This window comes from Panulirus ornatus, chromosome 42 (assembly GCF_036320965.1).
Source record: "Panulirus ornatus isolate Po-2019 chromosome 42, ASM3632096v1, whole genome shotgun sequence".
Lineage (NCBI taxonomy): Eukaryota > Metazoa > Arthropoda > Malacostraca > Decapoda > Palinuridae > Panulirus > Panulirus ornatus.
Window position 1 is genome coordinate 13,734,886 of NC_092265.1, and position 23,446 is coordinate 13,758,331.

Here is a 23,446-nt window from a genome sequence, read left to right on the forward strand (position 1 = left end):
AGGGGCAAGTAGGAAGTCTGTTGTGGATGAGAGAGCTTGGGAAGTGAGTCAGTTGTTGTTCGCTGATGATACAGTGCTAGTGGCTGATTCATGTGAGAAACTGCAGAAGCTGGTGACTGAGTTTGGTAAAGTGTGTGAAAGAAGAAAGTTGAGAGTAAATGTGAATAAGGGCAAGGTTATTAGGTACAGTAGGATTGCGGGCCAAGTCAATTGGGAGGTAAGTTTGAATGGAGAAAAACTGGAGGAAGTAAAGTGTTTTAGATGCCTGGGAGTGGATCTGGCAGCGGATGGGACCATGGAAGCGGAAGTGAATCATAGGGTGGGGGAGGGGGCGAAAATTCTGGGAGCCTTGAAGAATGTGTGGAAGTCGAGAACATTATCTCGGAAAGCAAAAATGGGTATGTTTGAAGGAATAGTGGTTCCAACAATGTTGTATGGTTGTGAGGCATGGGCTATGGTTAGAGTTGTGTGCAGGAAGGTGGATGTGCTGGAAATGAGATGTTTGAGGACAATATGTGGTGTGAGTGTGGTTTGATCGAGTAAGTAATGTAAGGGTAAGAGAGATGTGTGGTAATGAAAAGAGTGTGGTTGAGAGAGCAGAAGAGGGTGTTTTGAAATGGTTTGGTCACATGGAGAGAATGAGTGAGGAAAGATTGACCAAGAGGATATATGTGTCGGAGGTGGAGGGAACGAGGAGAAGTGGGAGACCAAATTGGAGATGGAAAGATGGAGTGAAAAAGATTTTGAGTGATCGAGGCCTGAACATGCAGGAGGGTGAAAGGCGTGCAAGGAATAGAGTGAATTGGAATGATGTGGTATACCACATATATGTATATGTCTGTGTGTGTATATATATGTATACATTGAGATGTATAGGTATGTATATTTGCGTATGTGGACGTGTATGTATATACATGTGTATGTGGGTGGGTTGGGCCATTCTTTCGTCTGTTTACTTGCGCTTCCTCGCTAACGCGGGAGACAGCGACAAAGCATAATAAATAAATAAGTAATGTAATTATTATTTTTTTATTATACTTGATTGCTGTTTCCCTTATGAAGCTAGGCAGTGCCAGGAAACAGATGAAGAATGGCCCATCCACTCTTAAACACATTCATATACATAAATGCCCATACACGCACATATACATACATATGCATATACACATATACATACATATACATACACATATACATCTTTCTTTCTTTCATACTATTCGCCATTTCCCGCGTTAGTGAGGTAGCGTTAAGAACAGAGGACTAGGCCTTTGAGGGAATATCCTCACCTGGCCCCCTTCTCTCGTTCCTTCTTTTGGAAAATTGAAAAAAAAATGAGGGGAGGATTTCCAGCCACCCGCTCCCTCCCCTTTTAGTCATCTTCTACGACACACAGGGAATACGTGGGAAGTATTCTTTCTCCCCTATCCCCAGGGATAAGACATATACATATATACACATATACTAATTCATACTTGCTTGCCTTCATCCTTTTCTGCCCCTACCGTGCCCCACAAGAAACAGCTTACCCCTGGGGATAGGGAAGAAAGAATACTTCCCATCTAGTCCCCTTGTGTCATAGAATGGGACTTAAGGGGGTGGGAGTGGGTTGGCATTATTCATATCCTTGGTTATTTTCCATGTGTCACCAATCATATATTATAAAAGTACTTCTTTACATCTTTTAAACAAGTTTCCATCTTAATTTCATTCCTCTGGTTGATCTGTCCCTTCCTCTTTCAAAGAAGTATTCACTGTCTGTAACATTGATATGTTTTACGAATGTAAAGGTTATGCTCAGGCAACTCCTCGCTCTTTTCTCTTCTAAGGTGGGCATATTTAAAGCCTCTAGTCTTTCCTTTAACTCATCACTCTTAATTCTGGTAATATCTATGTTGCTCTCCTGTAGACTTTCTGCAGTAGCTCTTTGTACATTCTAGTTTTGGCCATATGTAAGATATGAACAACATAATGAATATTTTCTGATCCTTATACTTGAGAGCTGTTCTGTTATTTTCTAGCAAACAATTTTGCTCCGTAACTGTTCTCCTAATGTGGAACCTTGGCTACAGGTTAGGCATGATGTTTCAAATTCTTTGAACACAGAGAATCCTAAAGCTTATATCATGCTAAATAATAATCATAATGAGGCCTTCTTATACTTTATCCCATACTGATTATATTTGCATGGATTGAATACCATCAGTCATGTATCAGACCAACCTTAGAGTCTGTTCCCTTGTAAGCTGATGCTTTCCTATGTACTTTTAATTTTCCTCATGAACTTTGCATCATCTGCAGACATATACTGGTAGGAGTCCATATTTTGTGGCACATCATTTACACAGATAAAGAAAGGTAATGGTCCGTGAACAGAAACCTCTGGCGCTTTTCTGGTTGCCTCGACCTGTTTAGGGAAGGTACCTGACATGCCCTTTGTTCCCATCCACTGGATAATCTTCTGTCCATCAAAGATTTATTCTCTTGTGTAAAATGTTATAGTTAATGACAAGTAGTGGCTCAGTTGGTCTTACTTATACTGGGAATAACTACTGCAGAGGTTTAGTTTCATTGCTCTTTGATTGCACAAACATATATTGCTGCCTTCATTCAAGGATTGTACAAGGGAGAGTGCACCTGATTTTATATGAATTCATGAAAACAAAGTTTACTAAAGAGATAAGATCTTATAAGTTGTGCCCAGTGGGCTCCATGATTGTACAGATGGAAAGAGAAGATAAAGGAGGGGGAGGATTAGCCTTCTTGATAAAAGATAGCCTTAGGTTTCAAGAAGCAGTGGATGATGGCCCATTTAGACATTATATAATAGTAAAAGTAACTGAAGGGTTGAAGTGCATATTGGTGTTGATATTATACAATCCTCCAGAAAGTTGCAGTGATCTATAACAAGTATGCTATGATAATAATGAAGGAACAGTCAAGATGGTACATGAAGCTGTAAAACACACTTTTCAGAGATGGTAAAGTGTTGGGGATTTCAGTTATAGAAAGACAGACTGGGGGAATTTGGATTATCATGCTGACAAGGAATCATGCAGACCCAAGTTATCAGAGTGTATACAGGGAAATTTCCTGTACCAACATTTTAGTAAGCGCACTAGGATGATTAGGGTGTGAGGGACTGATAAGCCATCTTTATTAGATCTCATCTTTACACATACTAGCATGGATATCAAGAATGTTATATATGGTACACTGTCTGAAAAAAAGTGGTCTCGTAATTGTTAAGTTTGACTGTTTGCTAAATGAGGACATTAGAAATGCAGAGGTGGGATGAGATATAAAGAGATGTAATCATGGAACTACACAAAACAAAAATTTGTGGAATGATAGGGATATGGAGTTCAGTTACCAGGAACAAGGGCTTTGTGGTAAGATGTTTTGTGAAATTTACAGAGAAGAAGTAGGAACATGGGTACGTGTACTCATGAATAGAGAAGGAATGGTAAGAAAGAGGAGAATAGTTTGATAAAAGATGTGAAAAAACAAAGGAGCTTAAAGATGTGCAGTGCCAATTATACAAATGGTTCTCCAGCCAACCAGCGTTTGTAGGGAATAAGAAAGCAAGGAAAGAGTAGGCCAGGGTAAGAAAGGAGGAACAAAGAAATTTGAAAAGAATATTGTGGACTAGGCAGGAGAAAATTCAAAACTTTAACATGAATTCATGAGGAGTCTTTCCATGAATTTATCAAGAGTCAGTTGTCAGTTTAAGAGAAGCTATTCAGGCAAAGATTTTCAGAAAGAACTTTTGAGGATGATATAGGAATATGCAAGGAACTGAATAACAAAGTCAAAAGTGTTTTCATGGTTGAATTCACGATAGCCCCAACACTAATGAGATGGAATGGATAGGATGTTTTAGAAAACATGGATATTTAGAAAAACATTAACTTAATACTAAAAGGTCTTGGCCCATACAAGGACAAATCAGTGTCTGGAAATGTGAGCAGATACATTTGATGAACCTCTTGAAATACTGTTTAAGATTGACAAAATGGACAGTGAACAGTTCTTCAAGAGATGTAGGGATAGAGCAGTCAGATGACATAATGTGAAATTTAGAAACTTGTTAAAAAAAAAATGTAAAGAAGTACTTTATAGTATAAGAATAATGGATGAAAGAAACAGAATAACTGAGGACATGGTTAAAGCAGACATCATGATAGATTTTAGAAGTTGTATGATACTAGAGAATGGTCGATAGATAGGGCTTTAGGTGTGTTTAATAAGAGTCTCTCCTCATACAGTACAAATATTTGATTACAGGTAGGTAATTATTTGATGGTGTAACAAGTTATTTCAACTACCATGTTGTTCTTTGTTTCCCCATTCCTGTCATTGTATGATTCTTCACATGCTTTTTCTTTGTGTGTATACTTGCCTAGGAAACCATTATTTGTCTTTTTCTTTTTTCCTTGTGCAAGCAAATGGCAACTGCTTCACATGTTTGATAGGAAAATTAACTTACACAATTATTCAGGAAGTGTTTTGTGTTAGTAGGCTTAAGTATTCAAAGGTGTGAAGACTGTTACCCCCAAAGAGTTTAGAATGTGAGAAAAATTGCCCAAGTTCTAGATGATAGTCTTTAGATGAGTATTATAGTTGACTGCCATTTACATAATTGCATTCTTTTTTAAAGGTATTTGGTGCATTATTAAGAGGATGTACAAGTAGCTTAGCAAACCTCATCTTGTCGCGGAACAGTTTTGGCAGTAAGAAAACTAGAGAAATGCTGCCATCTTTCAAGCAGTATTTTACCTCTACCCTGGCCCTCAAAACCCTCACACTCTCTCAGTGTAAACTTCCAGCTGATGCTCTCAAGTAAGTCAAAGATGATTGCAAGTAAGACATGGTAAGAAATTTGGTCAGCAAAATTATTTTAGAAAATATATATTTTTGTAAGCATACAGCAGCATAATTGATGTGGGTGGAGAAGGTTTAACATTTACTGGTACTGTCAGTTGTTTGGTTCATTGTGGAGTGGACTTAGCAGCAAATGGAACCATGGAAGTGGAAGAGAGTCATAGAATAGGGGAGGGGGTGAAGGTTCTAGGAGCAATGATCAATGTGTGGAAAAGAATGTTATCTCGGAGAGCAAAGGTAGGTATGTTTGAAGGAATAGTATTTGCAACAACATTATATAGTTGTGAGGTATGGGCTATAGATAGTGTTGTATGGCGGAGGGTGGATGTGTTGGAAATGAAATGTTTGAGGACAGTATGTTGTGTGAGGTGGTTTGATCATGTGAGTAATGAATGGGTAAGAGGGATGTGTGGTAATAAAAAGAGTGTGTTTGAGAAAGCAGAATAGGATGTGTTGAAATGGTTTGGACATAAGGAGAGTATGATTGAGGAGAGGTTGACAAAGAGGATATATATCAAAGGTGAATGGAATGAGGAGAAACAGGAGACCAAATTGGAGGTGGAAGGATGGAGTGAAAAGAATTTTGAGCGATCAGGGCCTGAACATACAAGAGGGTGAGAGACATGCAAGGAATAGAGTGAATTAGAATGGTGTGGTATACTGGGGTTGATCTGCTGTCAATAGACTGAACCAGGGCATGTGAAATGTTTGGGGTAAACCATGGAAAGGTCTATGGGGCCTGGATGTGGATAGGGAGCTGTGGTTTTGTTGCATTATACATGACACAAAACTTGTGTGAACGAAAGTGGCCTTTTTTGTCTGTTTTCCTGGCACTACCTTGGTGATGTAGGGGATGGCGATGCTGTTTCCTGTGGATGAATGCAAGTGAGTATGAATTTGTACTTGTGTATGTATGTATATGTCTGTGTATGTATACATTATTTATTTATATATATTTATTTTGCTTTGTCGCTGTCTCCCGGGTTAGCGAGGTAGCGCAAGGAAACAGACGAAAGAATGGCCCAACCCACCCACATACACATGTATATACATACACGTCCACACATGCAAATATACATACCCATACACCTCAACGTATACATATGTATACTCACACACAGACATATACATATATATACATGTACATAATTCATAGTCTGCCTTTATTCATTCCCATCATCATTGCCACACATGAAATAACAACACCCTCCCCCCTCATGTGTGCAAGGTCGCACTAGGAAAAGACAAACAAACGCCACATTCGTTCACACTCAGTCTCTAGCTGTCATGTAATAATGCACCTAAACCACAGCTCCCTTTCCACATCCAGGCCCCACAGAACTTTCTGTGGTTTACCCCAGACACTTTACATGCCCTGGTTCAATCCATTGACAGCAAGTCGACCCCGGTATACCACATCGTTCCAATTCACTCTATTCCTTGCACGCCTTTCACCCTCCTGCATGTTCAGGCCCCGATCACTCAAAATCCTTCTCACTCCATCTTTCCACCTTCAATTTGGTCTCCCACTTCTCCTCGTTCCCTCCACCTCTGACACATATATCCTCTTTGTCAATCTTTCCTCACTCATTCTCTCCATGTGCCCAAACCATTTCAAAACACCCTCTTCTGCTCTCTCAACCACACTCTTTTTATTATCACACATCTCTCTTACCCTATTATTACTTACTCGATCAAGCCACCTCACACCACATATTGTCCTCAAACATCTCATTTCCAGCACATTCACCCTCCTGCGCACAACTCTATCCATAGCCCACGCCTCGCAACCATACAACATTGTTGGAACCACTATTCCTTCAAACATACCCATTTTTGCTTTCCAAGATAATGTTCTCGACTTCCACACATTCTTCTAGGCTCCCAGAATTTTCGCCCCCTCCCCCACCCTATGATTCACTTCCACTTCCATGGTTCCATCCGCTGCCAAATCCACTCCCAGATATCTAAAACACTTCACTTCCTCCAGTTTTTCTCCATTCAAACTTACCTCCCAATTGACTTGACCCTCAACCCTACTGTACCTAATAACCTTGCTCTTATTCACATTTACTCTTAACTTTCTTCTTTCACACACTTTACCAAACTCAGTCACCAGCTTCTGCAGTTTCTCACATGAATCAGCCACCAGTGCTGTATCATCACCGAACAACTGACTCACTTCCTAAGCTCTCACATCCACAACAGACCGCATACTTGCCCCTCTTTCCAAAACTCTTTCCACCTCCCTAACAACCCCATCCATAAACAAATTAAACAACCATGGAGACATCACCCACCCCTGCCGCAAACCTACATTCACTGAGAACCAATCACTTTCCTCTCCTCCTACAGGCACACATGCCTTACATCCTCGATAAAAACTTTTCACTGCTTCTAACAACTTGCCTCCCACACCATATATTCTTAATACCTTCCACAGAGCATCTCTATCAACTCTATCATATGCCTTCTCCAGATCCATAAATGCTACATACAAATCTATATGCTTTTCTAAGTATTTCTCACATACATTCTTCAAAGCAAACACCTGATCCACACATCCTCTACCACTTCTGAAACCACACTGCTCTTCCCCAATCTGATGCTCTGTACATGCCTTCACCCTCTCAATCAATACCCTCCCATATAATTTCCCAGGAATACTCAACAAACTTATACCTCTGTAATTTGAGCACTCACCTTTGTCCCCTTTGCCTTTGTACAATGGCACTATACAAGCATTCCGCCAATCCTCAGGCACCTCACCATGAATCATACATACATTAAATAACCTTACCAACCAACCAACAATACAGTCACCCCCTTTTTTAATAAATTCCACTGCAATGCCATCCTAACCCGCTATATCTGCCACTCTGTCATCAAACACATTCAACAAACCCTCAAAATACTCACTCCATCTCCTTCTCACATCACCACTACTTGTTATCACCTCCCCATTAGCCCCCTTCACTGAAGTTCCCATTTGTTCCCTTGTCTTACGCACTCTATTTTACCTCCTTCCAAAACATCTTTTTATTCTCTCTTAAGTTTAATGATACTCTCTCACCCGAACTCTCATTTGCCCTCTTTTTCACCTCTTGCACCTTTCTCTTGACCTCCTGCCTCTTTCTTTCATTACATCTCCCACTCATTTGCATTATTTCCCTGCAAAAATCGTCGAAATGCCTCTCTCTTCTCTTTCACTAATACTCTTACTTCTTCATCCCACCACTCACTACCCTTTCTAATCTGCCAACCTCCCACGCTTCTCATGCCACAAGCATCTTTTGTGTAATCCATCACTGCTTCCCTAAATACATCCCATTCCTCCCCCACTCCCCTTACCTCCTTTGTCACCTTTTTCCATTCTGAACTCAGTCTCTCCTGGTACTTCCTTACACAAGTCTCCTCCCCAAGCCCACTTACTCTCACCACTCTCTTCACCCCAACATATATATGTTGATATCTATATTTAAAAGTAAGTATATGTATGAGCTTGTGTGCTTATATTTGTGTATGTGAGTGGATGGTTCTTTCTTCATCTGTTTCCTGGCGTCTCCTCGCTGACATGGGATTCAGCGATCAAGTATAATGAATTGATATAATGATTTTGTATTTGGACAAATGATAATACAATGCATTGATTAATAATGATTTAGAAATAGACAAAAAAATCTAATGTTGTTCACTCTTTCTCTCCATATGTCCAAACAATTTCAATACACCCTCTTCTGTGCTCTCAACCACACACTTTTTATTTCCACATATCTCTCTTACCCTTACTTTATTTACTCAAATCAGACCACCTCACACCACATATTGTCCTCAAACATTCCATTTCCACTGCAAGCACCCTCCTCTGTACAACCCTATCTATAGCTCATGCCTTGCAACCATATAACATTGTTGGAACTACTATTTCTTCAAACATACCTATTTTTGCTCTCTCAGATAACGTTCTCTCCCTCCACAATTTCTTCATCGCTCCTAGAACTTTCACTCCCCCCTCCCCCACCCTGTGACTCACTTCTGCTTCCATAGTTCCATCCACTGCTTAGTCCACTCCCTGATATTTAAAACACTGTACTTCCTCCAATTTTTCTCAATTCAAACTTACCTCCCAATTAACTTGACCCTCAACCCTACTAAACCTAAAAAACTTGCTCTTAATCACATTTACTCTCAATTTCCTCCTTTCATACACTTATCCAAACTCAATCACCGACCTCTGCAGTTTCTCGCACAAATCAGCCACCAATGCTGTATCATCAGCGAACAACAACTGACTCATTTCCCAGGCCCTCATCTTTCTAAAACTCTTGCATTTACCTCCCTTACCACCGTATCCATAAATGAATTAAACAACCATGGGGACGTCACACACCCCTGCCACAAACCACCATTCACTAGGAACCAATCACTCTCCTCTCCTCCTACTCATACACATGCCTTACATCCTTGATAAAAACTTTTCACTACTTGTAGTAACTTACCTCCCACACCATAACTCTTAAAACGTTCTTCCAAACATCTCTATCAACCCTATCATATTCTTTCTCCAGATCCATAAATGCCACATACAAATCCATATGTTTTTCTACGTATTTCTCACATACATTCTTCAAGGCAAACACCTGATCTACATGCTCTCTACCACTTCTGACACCAAACTGCTCTTCCCCAATCTGATGCTCTGTACAGGCCTTCTCCCTCTCAATTAATACCCTCCCATATAATTTCCCAGGAATACTCAACAGACTTATGCCTCTATAGATTGAACACTCACCTTTATCCCCTTTGCCCTTGTACAATGGCACTATGCATGCAATCCACCAAAACTTTAGGCAGTTCACCAATGAGCCATACATACATACAACCCCTTTTTGATAAATTCCACTACAGTACCATCCAAGCCTGCCTTACCAAATTTCATATTTTGTAAAGCTTTAACTATATTTTCTCAAACAAACCATTCTCCCTTACCCTCTCACTTCACACACCACCCCGACCAAGACACCCTATATCTGCCACTCTATCATCAAACACATTCAAAAAAACCCTTCAAAATACTCACTCCTCACTTCATCACCACCTGGTATCTCTTCCCCACTTGCCCCCTTCACCGATGTTCCCATTTGTTCTCTTGTCTTACATACATTACTTACCTCCTTCCAAAACATCTTTTTATTCTCCCTAAAATTTAATGATACTCTCTCACCCCAACTCTCATTTGCCCTCTTTTTCAACTCTTGCACCTTTCTCTTGACCTGCTGCTTTCTTTTATACATATCTTAGTCATTTGCACTACATCCCTACAAGTATCATCCAAATGCCTCTCTTTTCTCTTTCACTAGAAACCTTCTTTATCCCACCACTCACACTACCCTTTCTAATCTTGCTACAGGTGCAGTCCGATGTTGCTGCATGCCTTTGAAAATATAAAATTCTTGGGATTTGTAAGTGTTTCATTGTTAGTCTGTGGCGTTTAGAGAATTATTTGATAATTTTACTTTATTTACATCCATGACATTCCGTTAAGGTTTATTGAAATATGAAATATCTTCTCCTTTTGCAGAAATGTCTTATTAGGATTAGCATGTAATGAAAATATCTCCGAGGTTGACCTTGACCTAAGTAGCAACCAGTTAAGTGCAACTGGAGCACAAATTCTTGAGTCATGTATCCATGGTGTCCGATGTTTGGCAGCTCTAGACATTTCTGATAATGGTAAGATAGATATTGATTAAATTGTTTTGTGATTAAATCTTATAATTATGATTACAGTATTTTATATTCTGAGTAGGAATGAAATCATGAAATTTGCCTGTTGCTAATTTTATGCTGTAAAATTTTGTATGGCAATTTTTGATATCTGACTAGCCAGGTGATGTCGCATTGTTGTCCATGATGATGATAATACATAATTCCACACTCCAGGGTTAGAGACACAGCTGGGTCCTGTTGTAGCTGCAATTAGTAAGAATAAAAGTATTAAAAAGCTTAATATTGGCCGCAACCTCAATAATATCAAGAGCAAGCATGTCTACCATGTAATGGAGTCTGTTGTACAAATGATCCAGGTGGGTCCTTTTGTTTTTATTAATGCTTAGCCAGTTCAGTGAAGGAGTATGTTTAGTTTATATTTCTCTTATTGGCATGAAATATTGCTCAAGTACAATATGTTTTTGGCCTTTTGTTTGCCTTTTATGTAAAAGAAAGGTTTTTGAGGTATCTGATGAATTCTTTGAAACTTTCAACATAACTTGAAATTCATGTAGTTTGTAAAAAAAAAAAAAGATGACATTGTTTTTCACTATTATAAGTATGTTTTCTTGCATTATAGGAAGAAGATTGTGTATTGGAATCCCTCTCTATAAATGACTCCAGACTTAAAACAGACCTGCACAACCTCCTAAATGCCCTAGGTAGTAATCATTGCCTCCAAAGTCTAGATATTAGGTAAGTTATATGTAAAAGTGTTTCAGTCATAGGCACTTTAAAGTGATGTAGAACATCAGTAATGATAAGGAAACTGAATACTAAAGGGATGGATTGATTGGAAATAAACTTAAGGTGTGTAAAAAGAAATTTCTCGGTGGATGACAAATTAAAAGAGATAACAGTAGCAGAAGTATTTGGTTTCTAGCAACAGGTGATAAGCATCCACCATCTAGGGTAGCACTACCACCTTGGTATTGGAAGGTTAGTGATGGTAATGCAGTGAGCCAGCACTGCTGTTTATCATGTTCTCCACCCTGGCTTAGGTCTTTTTTTCTTTATTTCTTTTCACTCATATATGGATTGCTGACATTCTTTCCTCTGGCTCACACCACCTCCATCTCTAACACAACACTTGACAACACACAGTACACTCAACCTTTCGCTCTGCTCTGCTGTTTTCCCCTCGTTTTTTCAAATGAAAAATCATGAGTCTACAGTGCATTCCAGTTTCTCTGGTACAGAATTGGAATGGCACCACCAGTTGAGATAGGCTGGTGGGGTTCCAGGGCCCCTTTGAGCAACATCATGTGACTGGGACCTGCTCTACTTATCCAGTTACAGCTTCCAGACCTGGCCCTGTATCTTAATTTCTGCAATATTTATGGTCTCAAATCTAACCTTCCCTCTGTAGAACACCATCTCCAATATCTATCTATATATCTGATGCCTGTTCCCAACTAGAACTTCCATGGCAATAGAGCCTCCATAATTAGTGAACTTAAGTGCTGCTCGTTGCCTTTAATGCCCCACCCTTAACAGGCCACTGGCAGAGGGCAAGTCTAGCACCTTATTTGCAGACGCTTCTACCTAATGTTTGTACTAACTTCTGCGTATTCTTTCTCCCTAATGCTCCTACCTAAATGTTCCTACCTTTTACTTATATCCTTTTCTTTCAAACTATTCGTCATTTCCCGCGTTAGCAAGGTAGCGTTAAGAACAGAGGACTGGGCCTTTGAGGGAATATCCTCACCTGGCCCCCTTCTCTGTTCCTTCTTTTGGAAAATTAAAAAAAAAGAATTAGAGGGGAGGATTTCCAGCCCCACGCTCCCTCCCCTTTTAGTCGCCTTCTACGACACGCAGGGAATACGTGGGAAGTATTCTTTCTCCCCTATCCCCAGGGATATATCCATTGCTCCTAAAATTTTGCCAAAGGTAGGGCAAGTATATAGTGCTTGCCACAATAAAATGTAGTTATGAAGAATGAGCTGTGTGAGTTAGTTGTCGTCTAGTGTTTGTATCACAGGGAGAAGTTGGGTGTTTGTGGACAGAATGCCAGTAGTCCACATGTGGATGAGGCAGAGAGAAATGAAAGCTACCTGGGTCTGAGGAGTGCAACATGACAACCATTGAAGTGCTGGCTCACTACACAGGCGTCACTAACCCTCATGCCACCCTGGCGGGTAGTACTAGTAACATATCTCTCTGGTCGTTGGCTGACTACCAACTACTACCTACCCATCTCTTCATATCTTGTCCAGATCTTCTCTCTGGAACCCAGAATACTAGGCTGCTTCCCCTCTACAGTACCAGATCTTAGCTTCAGTCTTTACCATTGTTTCCACTTCAGTATAACATTTGTGCCAATTACAACACAGACACTCCTAACTTTGAACCCATCTGGTTCAGAATTTTTCTACCCTTCATGACCATGGAAAGGGCTGTGGTTTATGGATATGGATAGAGAGCTGTGGTTTTAGTGCATTACCCATGACAGTTCATGTATAGATGTGAGCAAATATGGCTTTTCTTCGTCTATTTCCTGGTGCTACCTCACTGACACAAGGGATGGCGATGTTGTTTCCTTGCAGGGCGGGGTGGCACTGAGAATACATAAAGGCAATCAATTATGAATATGTATATAAGTATTTATATTTATTCATTATACATAATCACTGTTTCCTGCGTCAGCGAGTTAGCGCCAGGAAATAGATGAAGAATGGTCCATCCACTCATATACACATATATATATACATAAACACCCACATATATACATATAGATACATATACATATCAACATATACATATAAATACACATACACAGACATGACATACATACACATGCACATATTCATACTTGCTTGCCTTCATCCATTCCCGTCTCTACCCCGCCCTGTAGTAAATCTACATTTTTATCCCCTGCTTTATTCATTTCATTCAAACTACTCCCATTCCAATTACTAACCCTTAAGTAGGAATAAGACATTTACCCCTTCTTCACACTTCAACAACTTATCCTAAGGTATCCATCCTCCCCCATCACACATAAGATCAACAATATATGTGCCTATCTGTCCATATTTCCAATGCAACAAAAACTAAACAACTGCCGTCCCAGTCATCAAACACAGTCCCACCAAACGTACACACATCTGAAACTTTATTTCCTAGGCATGATCGAGTTACACTTTCACCTATGAGCTTCTTTATGACATTACAAACACTGATCCTACATATCTCATATTGCCTAAGATGCAACTTCCATTCTGGACTCTGACCACTGACTTCTCATTTGTCTAGTGCTCACTCCTTAAAGACTTCACATATCACACTCCTTGACCTTTGGTCTAACCTATAGACATGGCTGGCTTCTTTAGTGCTGTGGTGACCCCAGAAAGGGATCATAGTGCAGAAGGTAAAGACAAGGTTCAAGATGATTGTGTCAGTGTTTAGATTTGGCTCTGAATTAGATTATATAAGAAATTTTGTATTAATTCGTATCATTAAATTGCATTCCTCATAGCTTAATCATCTTGATATGATATACAGCCTTCCTGTGCTGTTTGCTTATGTCAGAAAAAAATGACCAATCTTGAAATCCATATTTGATACTTGGTTGAACCTTTACCTTTTATGCAGATTTGATTTTTCCCTACCTTGGCCTGCACTTTGACTTTGCCATTGTATAGAAATAAGGCTGTCCTTCAGTAGAAAACTCTTTGTTGTAGCTCATTTGTCTGCAAACTTGATGCTCTAGAGTCACAGCATTGTTTTATGTTGATAGTTTGAAATAGATTTCTGAGCTGGCTTTTTGGTATATGAAAGTGTTATTTTTATAGCACCGTCTTATTGTCATAGAGAAGTATTAAGTATGCAGTATGCAGAAATGTTTTATGTATGAACAGTAGCTTTTTAAAATTTTGTTTTATTTTCAGTGGTAACTACATGAGTGATAGCGGTGCACGACTTCTTGCCAAAGCTCTTCAGATCAACTCCAAACTCCAGTATATAAGCTATGATAGAAATAATGTGACATTACAAGGCTACAGCGATATCGCTTATGCTCTACAAAGGTAAACATTCATTCAGTTCATTTAGAGTATTCTACCGAGAGATTACTTGATTCTGATATGAATGTGTTAGTCTATCTATTCATATCTCTAACACCTGTTCCATGTGGAATTCCCTCAAAGGGATGGCCACGTCAATAGATTACCATAACCAGTGAACTCCAATGCCACTTCTTAGCCTTTAGTGCCTCACCCTTAACAGGCCACTGGCAGAGGACAACTCTAGTGCAGTGCTTGCAGATGCACGTACCTAATGTTCCTGCTGACTATCTCTATCTAATATTCATGCCTACTGCTTCTACTTAATGTTTTTGCCACATGCTCCTTCCTGAATGTTCCTACCTACTACTTCTATCTACTGCTCCTACCATTTTGCTAAAAAGGCAGGGCTAGTGCATAGTGCTCACTGCTGGAAAATCAAGTTAAGAAGAATGAGCTGTGTAAGTTAAGTGTGTCAGGAGTTACATAAGTGTTGTCAAGAGTTATATATGACAAGGAGAGATTGTATGTTTGCGGACAAAATGTGGGTAGTCCATGTTTGGGTGAGGCAGAAATAAAAGACAGCTACATAGATCAGAGGAGTGCATCTTAACACTTAGCAGGTGTCAAGAACCCTCCTGATACCCAGGTGGGTAATACTGCTAATATACCTCCCTGGTTGTTAACTGCCTAGCAACTACTTGAACTCTTGTAACTTAGCATTTACTTCCTTGCACATTTTGATTTCCCTTAGCAACCCCGTTTTTAAATCCTTCTCTCTGATAATTCACTCTATTGATTGATAGTTTATGCCAGATAAAGTAACATAACAGTTTAGAATTATCATTTGTATTGTCTATATTATTTTTTCATTCTCTGCTCCTTTTTCATTTTTCTTTAATAATTTTTGCTCTTTCATACCTTTCAAATATTGTGTGTCTATTATGTCACGCATATCTTTGTTATGAGATACTGTATCTGAAAATGGGAACAGGCAGCCAATGACAAGGGAGGTATATTACCAATGCTACCCACCTGGGTATTTGGAGGGTTAGTGACACCTGCTTAGTGAGCCAGCACTTTAGTGGTTGTTAAGTCGCACTCCTCTGACCCAGGTAGTTTTCTTTTCTTTCTGCTTCACAAATATGTGGACTACCGGCATTCTGTCCACAAACATACAATGTCTCCATGTCACATGTAACACTTGTCATCAATTAACTCACACAGCTCATTCTTCATAACTCTAGATTTTCCTGCAGTCAGCACTAAGTGCTAGCCCTATCTTTTGGCAAAATGGTAGGAGCAGTAGATAGAAGTAGTAGGTAGGAACATTTAGGCAGGAGCATTAGGTAGAAGTCATATGTAGGAGCATTAGGTAGAAGTAGTCATTAGGAACATTGAATAGGAGCCTCTCCAAACATTGCACTGGAGTTGCCCTCTGCAAGTGGCCTGCTAAGGGTGGGGCACTAAAGGCTAAGAAGTAGCCCTGGAGTTCTTTAGTTATGGAGACTCTATTGCTGTGACCACCCCTTTGAGGAGGTTCCAATTGGAACAGGCATCAGAGATAGTTTTTTTTATCATACTTAGTCGCTGTCTCCCGTGTTAGCGAGGTAGTGCAAGGAAACATGAAAGAATGGCCCAACCTACCCAGATACACATGTATATATATAAACAACCACACACGCACATATACATACCTGTACATTTCAGTGGATACATACATACATACACAGACATATACATATATACACATGTACATATTCATACTTGCTGCCTTTATCCCTTCCCGTCACCACACCGCCACAAATGAAAAACAGCACACACACACACCGTTTGTGCAAGGTAGCACTATGGAAAGACAACAAAGGCCACATTCTTTCACACTCAGTCTCTAGCTGTCATATATAATGCACCGAAACCACAGCTCCCTTTCCACATCCGGGCTCCACAAAACTTTCCATGGTTTACCCTAGACACTTCACATGCTCTGGTTCATTCCATTGACAGCACGACCCCAGTATACCACATCATTTCAATTCACTCTATTCCTTGCACACCTTTCTTCTCCTGTATGTTCAGGCCCCGATCACTCAAAATCTTTTTCACTCCATCCTTTCACCTCCAGTTTGGTCTCCCACTTCTCCTCATTCCCTCCCCCTCTGACACATATATCCTCTTAGTCAATATTTCCTTACTCATTCTTCCCATATGACCAAACCATATCAATACTCCCTCTTCTGCTCTCTCAACCACACTCTTTTTATTACCACACATCTCTCTTACCCTTTCATTGCTTACTTGATCAAACCACCTCACACCAAATATTGTCCTCAAACATTTCATTTCCAACACATCCACCCTCCTCCACACAACCCTGTCTGTAGCCCATGCCTTGCAAACATATAACATTGTTGGAACTACTGTTCCTTCAAACATACCCGTTTTTGCTCTCCAAAATAACGTTCTTGCCTTCCACACATTCTTCAGTGCTCCCAGAACCTTCACCCCCTCCCCCACCCTGTGACTCACTTCTGCTTCCATGGTTCCATCCACTGCTAAATCCACTCCTAGATATCTAAAACACTTCACTTCCTCCAGTTTTCTCCACTCAAACTTACCTCGCAATTAACTTGTCCCTCAACCCTACTGAACCTAATTACCTTGCTCTTATTCACATTTACTCTCAGCTTTCTTCTTTGACACACTTTACCAAACTCAGTCACCAATCTGCCACCAGTGCTGTATCATCAGCAAACAACAACTGACTTATTTCCCAAGCCCTCTCATCCACAACAGGCTGCATACTTTGATGTGCGAGACCAAGTTATAGTGAAGGGTAATTTGAATGCAAAGGTGAGTAATGTCGCAGTTGAGGGTAAAATTGGTGTACATGGGATGTTCAGTGTTGTATATGGAAATGGTGAAGAGCTTTTAGACTTGTGTGCTGAAAAAGGACTGGTGATTGGGAATAACTTAGTTTAAAAAGAGAGATGTACATAAGTATAAATGTGTAAGTAGGGGAGATGGCCAGAGAGAGTTATTGGATTATGCATTAATTGAAAGTTGCTTGAAAGAGAGACTTTTGGATGTTAATGTGATGAGAGGGGCAACTGGAGGGATGTCTGATCATTATCTTGTGGAGGCGAAGATGAAGATTTGTTGAGGTTTTCAGAAAAGAAGAGAGAATGTTGGGGTGAAGAGAGTGGTGAGAGTAAGTGAGCTTGGAAAGGAGACTAGTGCGAGAAAGTACCACGAGAAGTTGAGTGCAGAATGGAAAAAGGTGAAAACAAGTGATGTAAGGGGAATGGGGGAGGAATGGGATGTATTTAGGTAAGCAGTGATTGCTAGTGCAAAAGATGCCTGTAGCATGAGAAAGGTGGGAGGTGGGCAGATAGAAAGGGTATTGAGTGGTGGGATGAAGAAGTAATATTGTCAGTGAAAGAGAAGAGAGAGGCATTTGGATGATTTTTGCTGGAAAATAGTGTAAATGACAGGGAGATGTATAAAAGAAAGAGGCAAGAGGTCAAGAGAAAGGTGCAAGAGGTCAAAAAGAGGGCAAATGAGAGTTGGGGTGAGAGAGTATCATAAAATTTTAGGGAGCATAAAAAGATGTTTTGGAAGGAGGTAAATAAAGTGCGTAAGACAAGAGATCAAATGGAAACATCGGTGAAGGGGGCTAATAGGGAGGTATTAACAAGTAGTAGTGGTGAAGTGAGAAGGAGATGGAGTATTTTGAAGGTTTGTTGAATGTGTTGAATATGTGGCAGCTATAGGATGTTTTGGTTGAGGTGGTGTGCAAAGTGAGAGGGTTAGGGAGAATGGTTTGGTAAACAGAGAAGAGGTAGTGAAAGCTTTGCGGAAGATGAAAGCCGGCAAGGTGGCGGGTTTGGATGGTATTGCAGTGGAATTGATTAAAGAAGGGGGTGACTGTGTTGTTGACTGGTTAGTAAGGATATTCAGTGTATGTATGGCTTATGGTGAAGTGCCTGAGGATTGGCAGAATGCATGCATAGTGCCATTGTACAAAGGCAAATGGGATAAAGATGAGTGTTGAAATTACAAAAGTATAAGTTTGTTGAGTATTCCTGGGGAATTATATGGGAGGGGGTATTAATTGAGAGGGTAAAGGCATGTACGGAGCATCAGATTGCAGAAGAGCAATGTGGTTTCAAAAGTGGTAGAGGATGTGTGGATAAGGTGTTTGCTTTGAAGAATGTATGTGAGAAATACTTAGAAATACAGATGGATTTGTGTGTAGCATTTATAGATCTGGAGAAGGCATATGATAGAGTTGATAGAGATGCTTTGTGGAAGGTGAGTTGCTAGAAGTAGTGAAAAGTTTTTATCAAGGATGTAAGGCATGTGTATGAATAGGAAGAGAGGAAAGTAATTGGTTTACGGTGAATGTTGGTTTGCGACAATGGTTCATGATGTCTCCATGGTTGTTTGATTTGTTTATGGATGGGGTTGTTAGGGAGGTGAATGCAAGAGTTTTTGAGAGAGGGGCAAGAATGCAATCAGAGATATAGATGGATAGATAAAAAGCACTTAGCATCATTCCATTTCAGAATCTAACCTTAGGTCCTCTTTTACCACCCAACCAGAAACTCTTCTCTCATTTCTTGATTAAAGCGCAACAAACAAATGTAGGTTAAGCACTCTCCTATTCAGTATACATTGTGTAGAAGGTAAACAGGGTTGATTAAACTTGAACTCACTTTATTAGAACTCTGTTCCCATTCTCATTTAAGTCGAGACATGCTCTAAGGTACCCTGCAAAAAGGCTTGGGTATGCAGTGCATACAATACTGCAAAAAGTTGGCATGGCTAGGGTTAAGAAATTTTTAAAAAATTCCTTTTTGGAATTGTAATTTGGCATATCAAAGTAGGAAGAGAGATACTTGGAGAATTCTAGATACCTTTATGGAGAATTATAGATACCTTTATGTTGGCCTGGTCCACTGCTTAATGAGAGATGGAGGTGGTGTGGGAGGCACATATGACAGTTCCCATTGAGAAAGAAGGGCATGAAAGTGTTATTTCTTTCTTGTAAATCTGATTCACATTATATCCTTATTTCATACCTTTGTACTGTGTTAGTGTTAAATAACATGAATATTTTTAAAATTATACTATACTAAGAATGAAAAGGAGGATGTTGTGGTATTTGTACATATATTGAGGATTTCTCTTTCTTTCTCTAGAGCTTGGTTTTATACGGTACTCATACTTCCTGCATAGGTGCATTATTGATGGTGCATAATACTAACATAGAAACAATTCACTACTAAAACTGAAAATAATTAAGAAGAGCGAGTGACTGGATTGTGTTGAAGGAGATTTGCATTTGAAGATCTTTTAACTCTTTACCAAAGTTCTCCAACACTCCATAAAGAAAATTAGCTGCAGTTTCTCAATAGATTCTTCTGCAGGCACATGATAGGTAATACTGCTGAACACTAAGGTACTTATTTCTTTACATTTTTCATGCTCCATGGGACTTCCAGTTTCATAGAAGTAGACTTACATATTTCTGTAATGTAGGGTTTCGAAGATAGTGTGGATGTTACAGTAATACTAATTATGTTTATTGAGTCAAGAGATGAAGTTACGGATCCTTGCAAGGAGAGAGGAAAATTGTGAGGAATTTTCATTAGAGAGATAGGCAATATCTGGATCTTGGAAGCATTAAACTTAACCAGATTTCCTCTACCCCACTGATATATCTTGCCCAAGTCTGAGTTTTTTGAGGAAGTTGTGTTGAGATGAGACACAAATCGATGGAGAGAAGAAAGAACAGATTTGAAAGATGTGGAAAAATGCAGTGTTGGCTCATCACCATATGAGTGCATTTGGTTACATGTAGAAGAATTGAAATTGTTGCTAAAAAGGAGAAAAGTGTTGGAGATGGGATAGAACTTTGAGGGACACCTCTATTGATTGAGAAAGGTGGAGAGGCTGATCCATCAACAGTCAGAGAGACAGATCAGCCAAAGAGGAAGCTAGATATGAGGGAACAAAGTGAGGGAGGATGCCAAAGGAGTGGAGCTTTAGGTTTGAGACCCCGATGCTATACCTTGTCAAGAGCTTGGGTATATCAAGGGCAACTACCTACAACTCCCAAAAATCTTTGAGGTATGATGACGAGACACTAGTAAGAGAGGAAAAGATATCACTGGTGGATCTATCCATATGTAAGTCATACTGGTGATCAGAGAGAAGACTGTAATTCAAGATGTCTGAGGATGTAGGAGTTGAGGAGGGATTCAAAGTTATTGCAAACATGAGATGTCAAAGCAACAAGATGATAGAGTTGTTAGAATGGTCACCCTTCTTAGGGAGGGAATCTACGAATGCATGTTTCCAAGAGGAAGGAAAAGCTCTGGCTTTTAAAAAAGAGAAACGGAACAGAGGAGCAAGCATAGGCACAAGTTTGGAAGGACACTCAGTACACAGGGATAGATGCTATAAGGTCATAAGCCTTGCTTATGTCCGGATAGAGAAGTGCTTTTCAGACATATCAAAAATAGGCTAGGGGGAGAAGCATAGGATTAGTATGAGGAGCATCCTGGTTGAAGGAATGTCAAAGTCATCTGAGGTAGAGTTAGAGGAAATACGAGAACCAAAGACGGTTGCTTTGTCTATGAGAGAGACAGCTATAGTACTATCAGAACTGGAACTTGGTTTTACACTGCTATTCTTTCACACACAGGCACAGCTACCTATCTATCTGTCTATATATCTGATGCCTGCTCCCCCTGGGAACTCCCATTATGGAGGTGGCCAGTGAAGACTTTCCACTTAACCCTCCCATTATGTGCCTCTCCGGCATGTACAAGAATGGCATTGATGGTGAATAACATGAAGATACTTAGAAATATTGCAATGCATTAAAAGTTAAGGTGAAAAGTGAATATGTATGGTGTGTTTGTGCCAATTGGCATGTGTGAGCTCATCCTTTCTTACCTCATGATAAGAGGTAAGGACATGAAAGTCTTGTTTTTATATATATCACACTAGTTTATTTCACATGTACAGTATTGACGGTAACATGGATATATGTAGAAATTGATATGACTCCATGCAGTTTATATGACACTCTACATTCTGCTTTGTAATGTGCACTACTTGATAAGTATATACCTGGAAATCTATATATCTAACTGTCTATCTATATCTCTGATGCCTATTCCCTTCTAGAACTCCCTCAAGGGGGTGGCCATGACAATAGTTTCCAAAATTTGTGAACTCCAGCACCACTTCTTAGCTATGAGTGCCTCTCCCTTAACAGGCCACTGGCAGAGGGCAAGTATAGCACAGTGTTTGCAAAGGCTCCTACCTAATGTTCCTACTGATGACTTCTGTTTAGTGTGGTTGCATAATGTTCCTGTATACTACCTCTACCAAATATTTTTACCTAATACTCCTCCATTGTCAAATATGAAAGCCGGCAAGGCAGCAGGTTTGGATGGTATTGCAGTGGAATTTATTAAAAAAGGGGGTGACTGTATCGTTGACTGGTTGGTAAGGTTATTTAATGTATGTATGACTCATGGTGAGGTGCCTGAGGATTGGCGGAATGCGTGCATAGTGCCATTGTACAAAGGCAAAGGGGATAAGAGTGAGTGCTCAAATTACAGAGGTATAAGTTTGTTGAGTATTCCTGGTAAATTATATGGGAGGGTATTGATTGAGAGGGTGAAGGCATGTACAGAGCATCAGATTGGGGAAGAGCAGTGTGGTTTCAAAAGTGGTAGAGGATGTGTGGATCAGGTGTTTGCTTTGAAGAATGTATGTGAGAAATACTTAGAAAAGCAAATGGATTTGTATGTAGCATTTATGGATCTGGAGAAGGCATATTGTAGAGTTGATAGAGATGCTCTGTGGAAGGTATTAAGAATATATGGTGTGGGAGGCAAGTTGTTAGAAGCAGTGAAAAGTTTTTATCAAGGATGTAAGGCATGTGTACGTGTAGGAATAGAGGAAAGTGATTGGTTCTCAGTGAATGTAGGTTTGCGGCAGGGGTGTGTGATGTCTCCATGGTTGTTTAATTTGTTTATGGATGGGGTTGTTAGGGAGGTGAATGCAAGAGTTTTGGAAAGAGGGGCAAGTATGAAGTCTGTTGTGGATGAGAGAGCTTGGGAAGTGAATCAGTTGTTGTTCGCTGATGATACAGCGCTGGTGGCTGATTCATGTGAGAAACTGCAGAAGCTGGTGACTGAGTTTGGTAAAGTGTGTGAAAGAAGAAAGTTAAGAGTAAATGTGAATAAGAGCAAGGTTATTAGGTACAGTAGGGTTGAGGGTCAAGTCAATTGGGAGGTAAGTTTGAATCGAGAAAAACTGGAGGAAATAAAGTGTTTTAGATATCTGGGAGTGGATCTGGCAGTGGATGGAACCATGGAAGCGGAAGTGAATCATAGGGTGGGGGAGGGGGCGAAAATCCTGGAAAGCCTAGAAGAATGTGTGGAAGTCGAGAACATTATCTCGGAAAGCAAAAATGGGTATGTTTGAAGGAATAGTGGTTCCAACAATGTTGTATGGTTGCGAGGCGTGGGCTATGGATAGAGTTGTGCGCAGGAGGGTGGATGTGCTGGAAATGAGATGTTTGAGGACAATGTGTGGTGTGAGGTGGTTTGATCGAGTAAGTAAGGTAAGGGTAAGAGAGATGTGTGGAAATAAAAAGAGCGTGGTTGAGAGAGCAGAAGAGGGTGTTTTGAGATGGTTTGGGCACATGGAGAGAATGAGTGAGGAAAGATTGACCAAGAGGATATATGTGTCGGAGGTGGAGGGAA

General features: G+C 40.0%; 1 protein-coding gene across 16 annotated transcripts in view; it reads left to right on the forward strand.

Moving 5' to 3' along the window:
- Nucleotides 1-23,446, forward strand: part of LRR (Leucine-rich repeat) — a 258,329-nt gene that overhangs the window by 79,553 nt on the left and 155,330 nt on the right. For all 16 annotated transcript variants that reach the window (XM_071686586.1, XM_071686593.1, XM_071686594.1 and 13 more), the window contains 5 exons: nucleotides 4,658-4,839; nucleotides 10,463-10,614; nucleotides 10,825-10,967; nucleotides 11,231-11,346; nucleotides 14,541-14,678. In XM_071686586.1, the coding sequence (XP_071542687.1) occupies nucleotides 4,658-4,839; nucleotides 10,463-10,614; nucleotides 10,825-10,967; nucleotides 11,231-11,346; nucleotides 14,541-14,678 (731 nt within the window). The remainder of the gene's footprint in view (nucleotides 1-4,657; nucleotides 4,840-10,462; nucleotides 10,615-10,824; nucleotides 10,968-11,230; nucleotides 11,347-14,540; nucleotides 14,679-23,446) is intronic.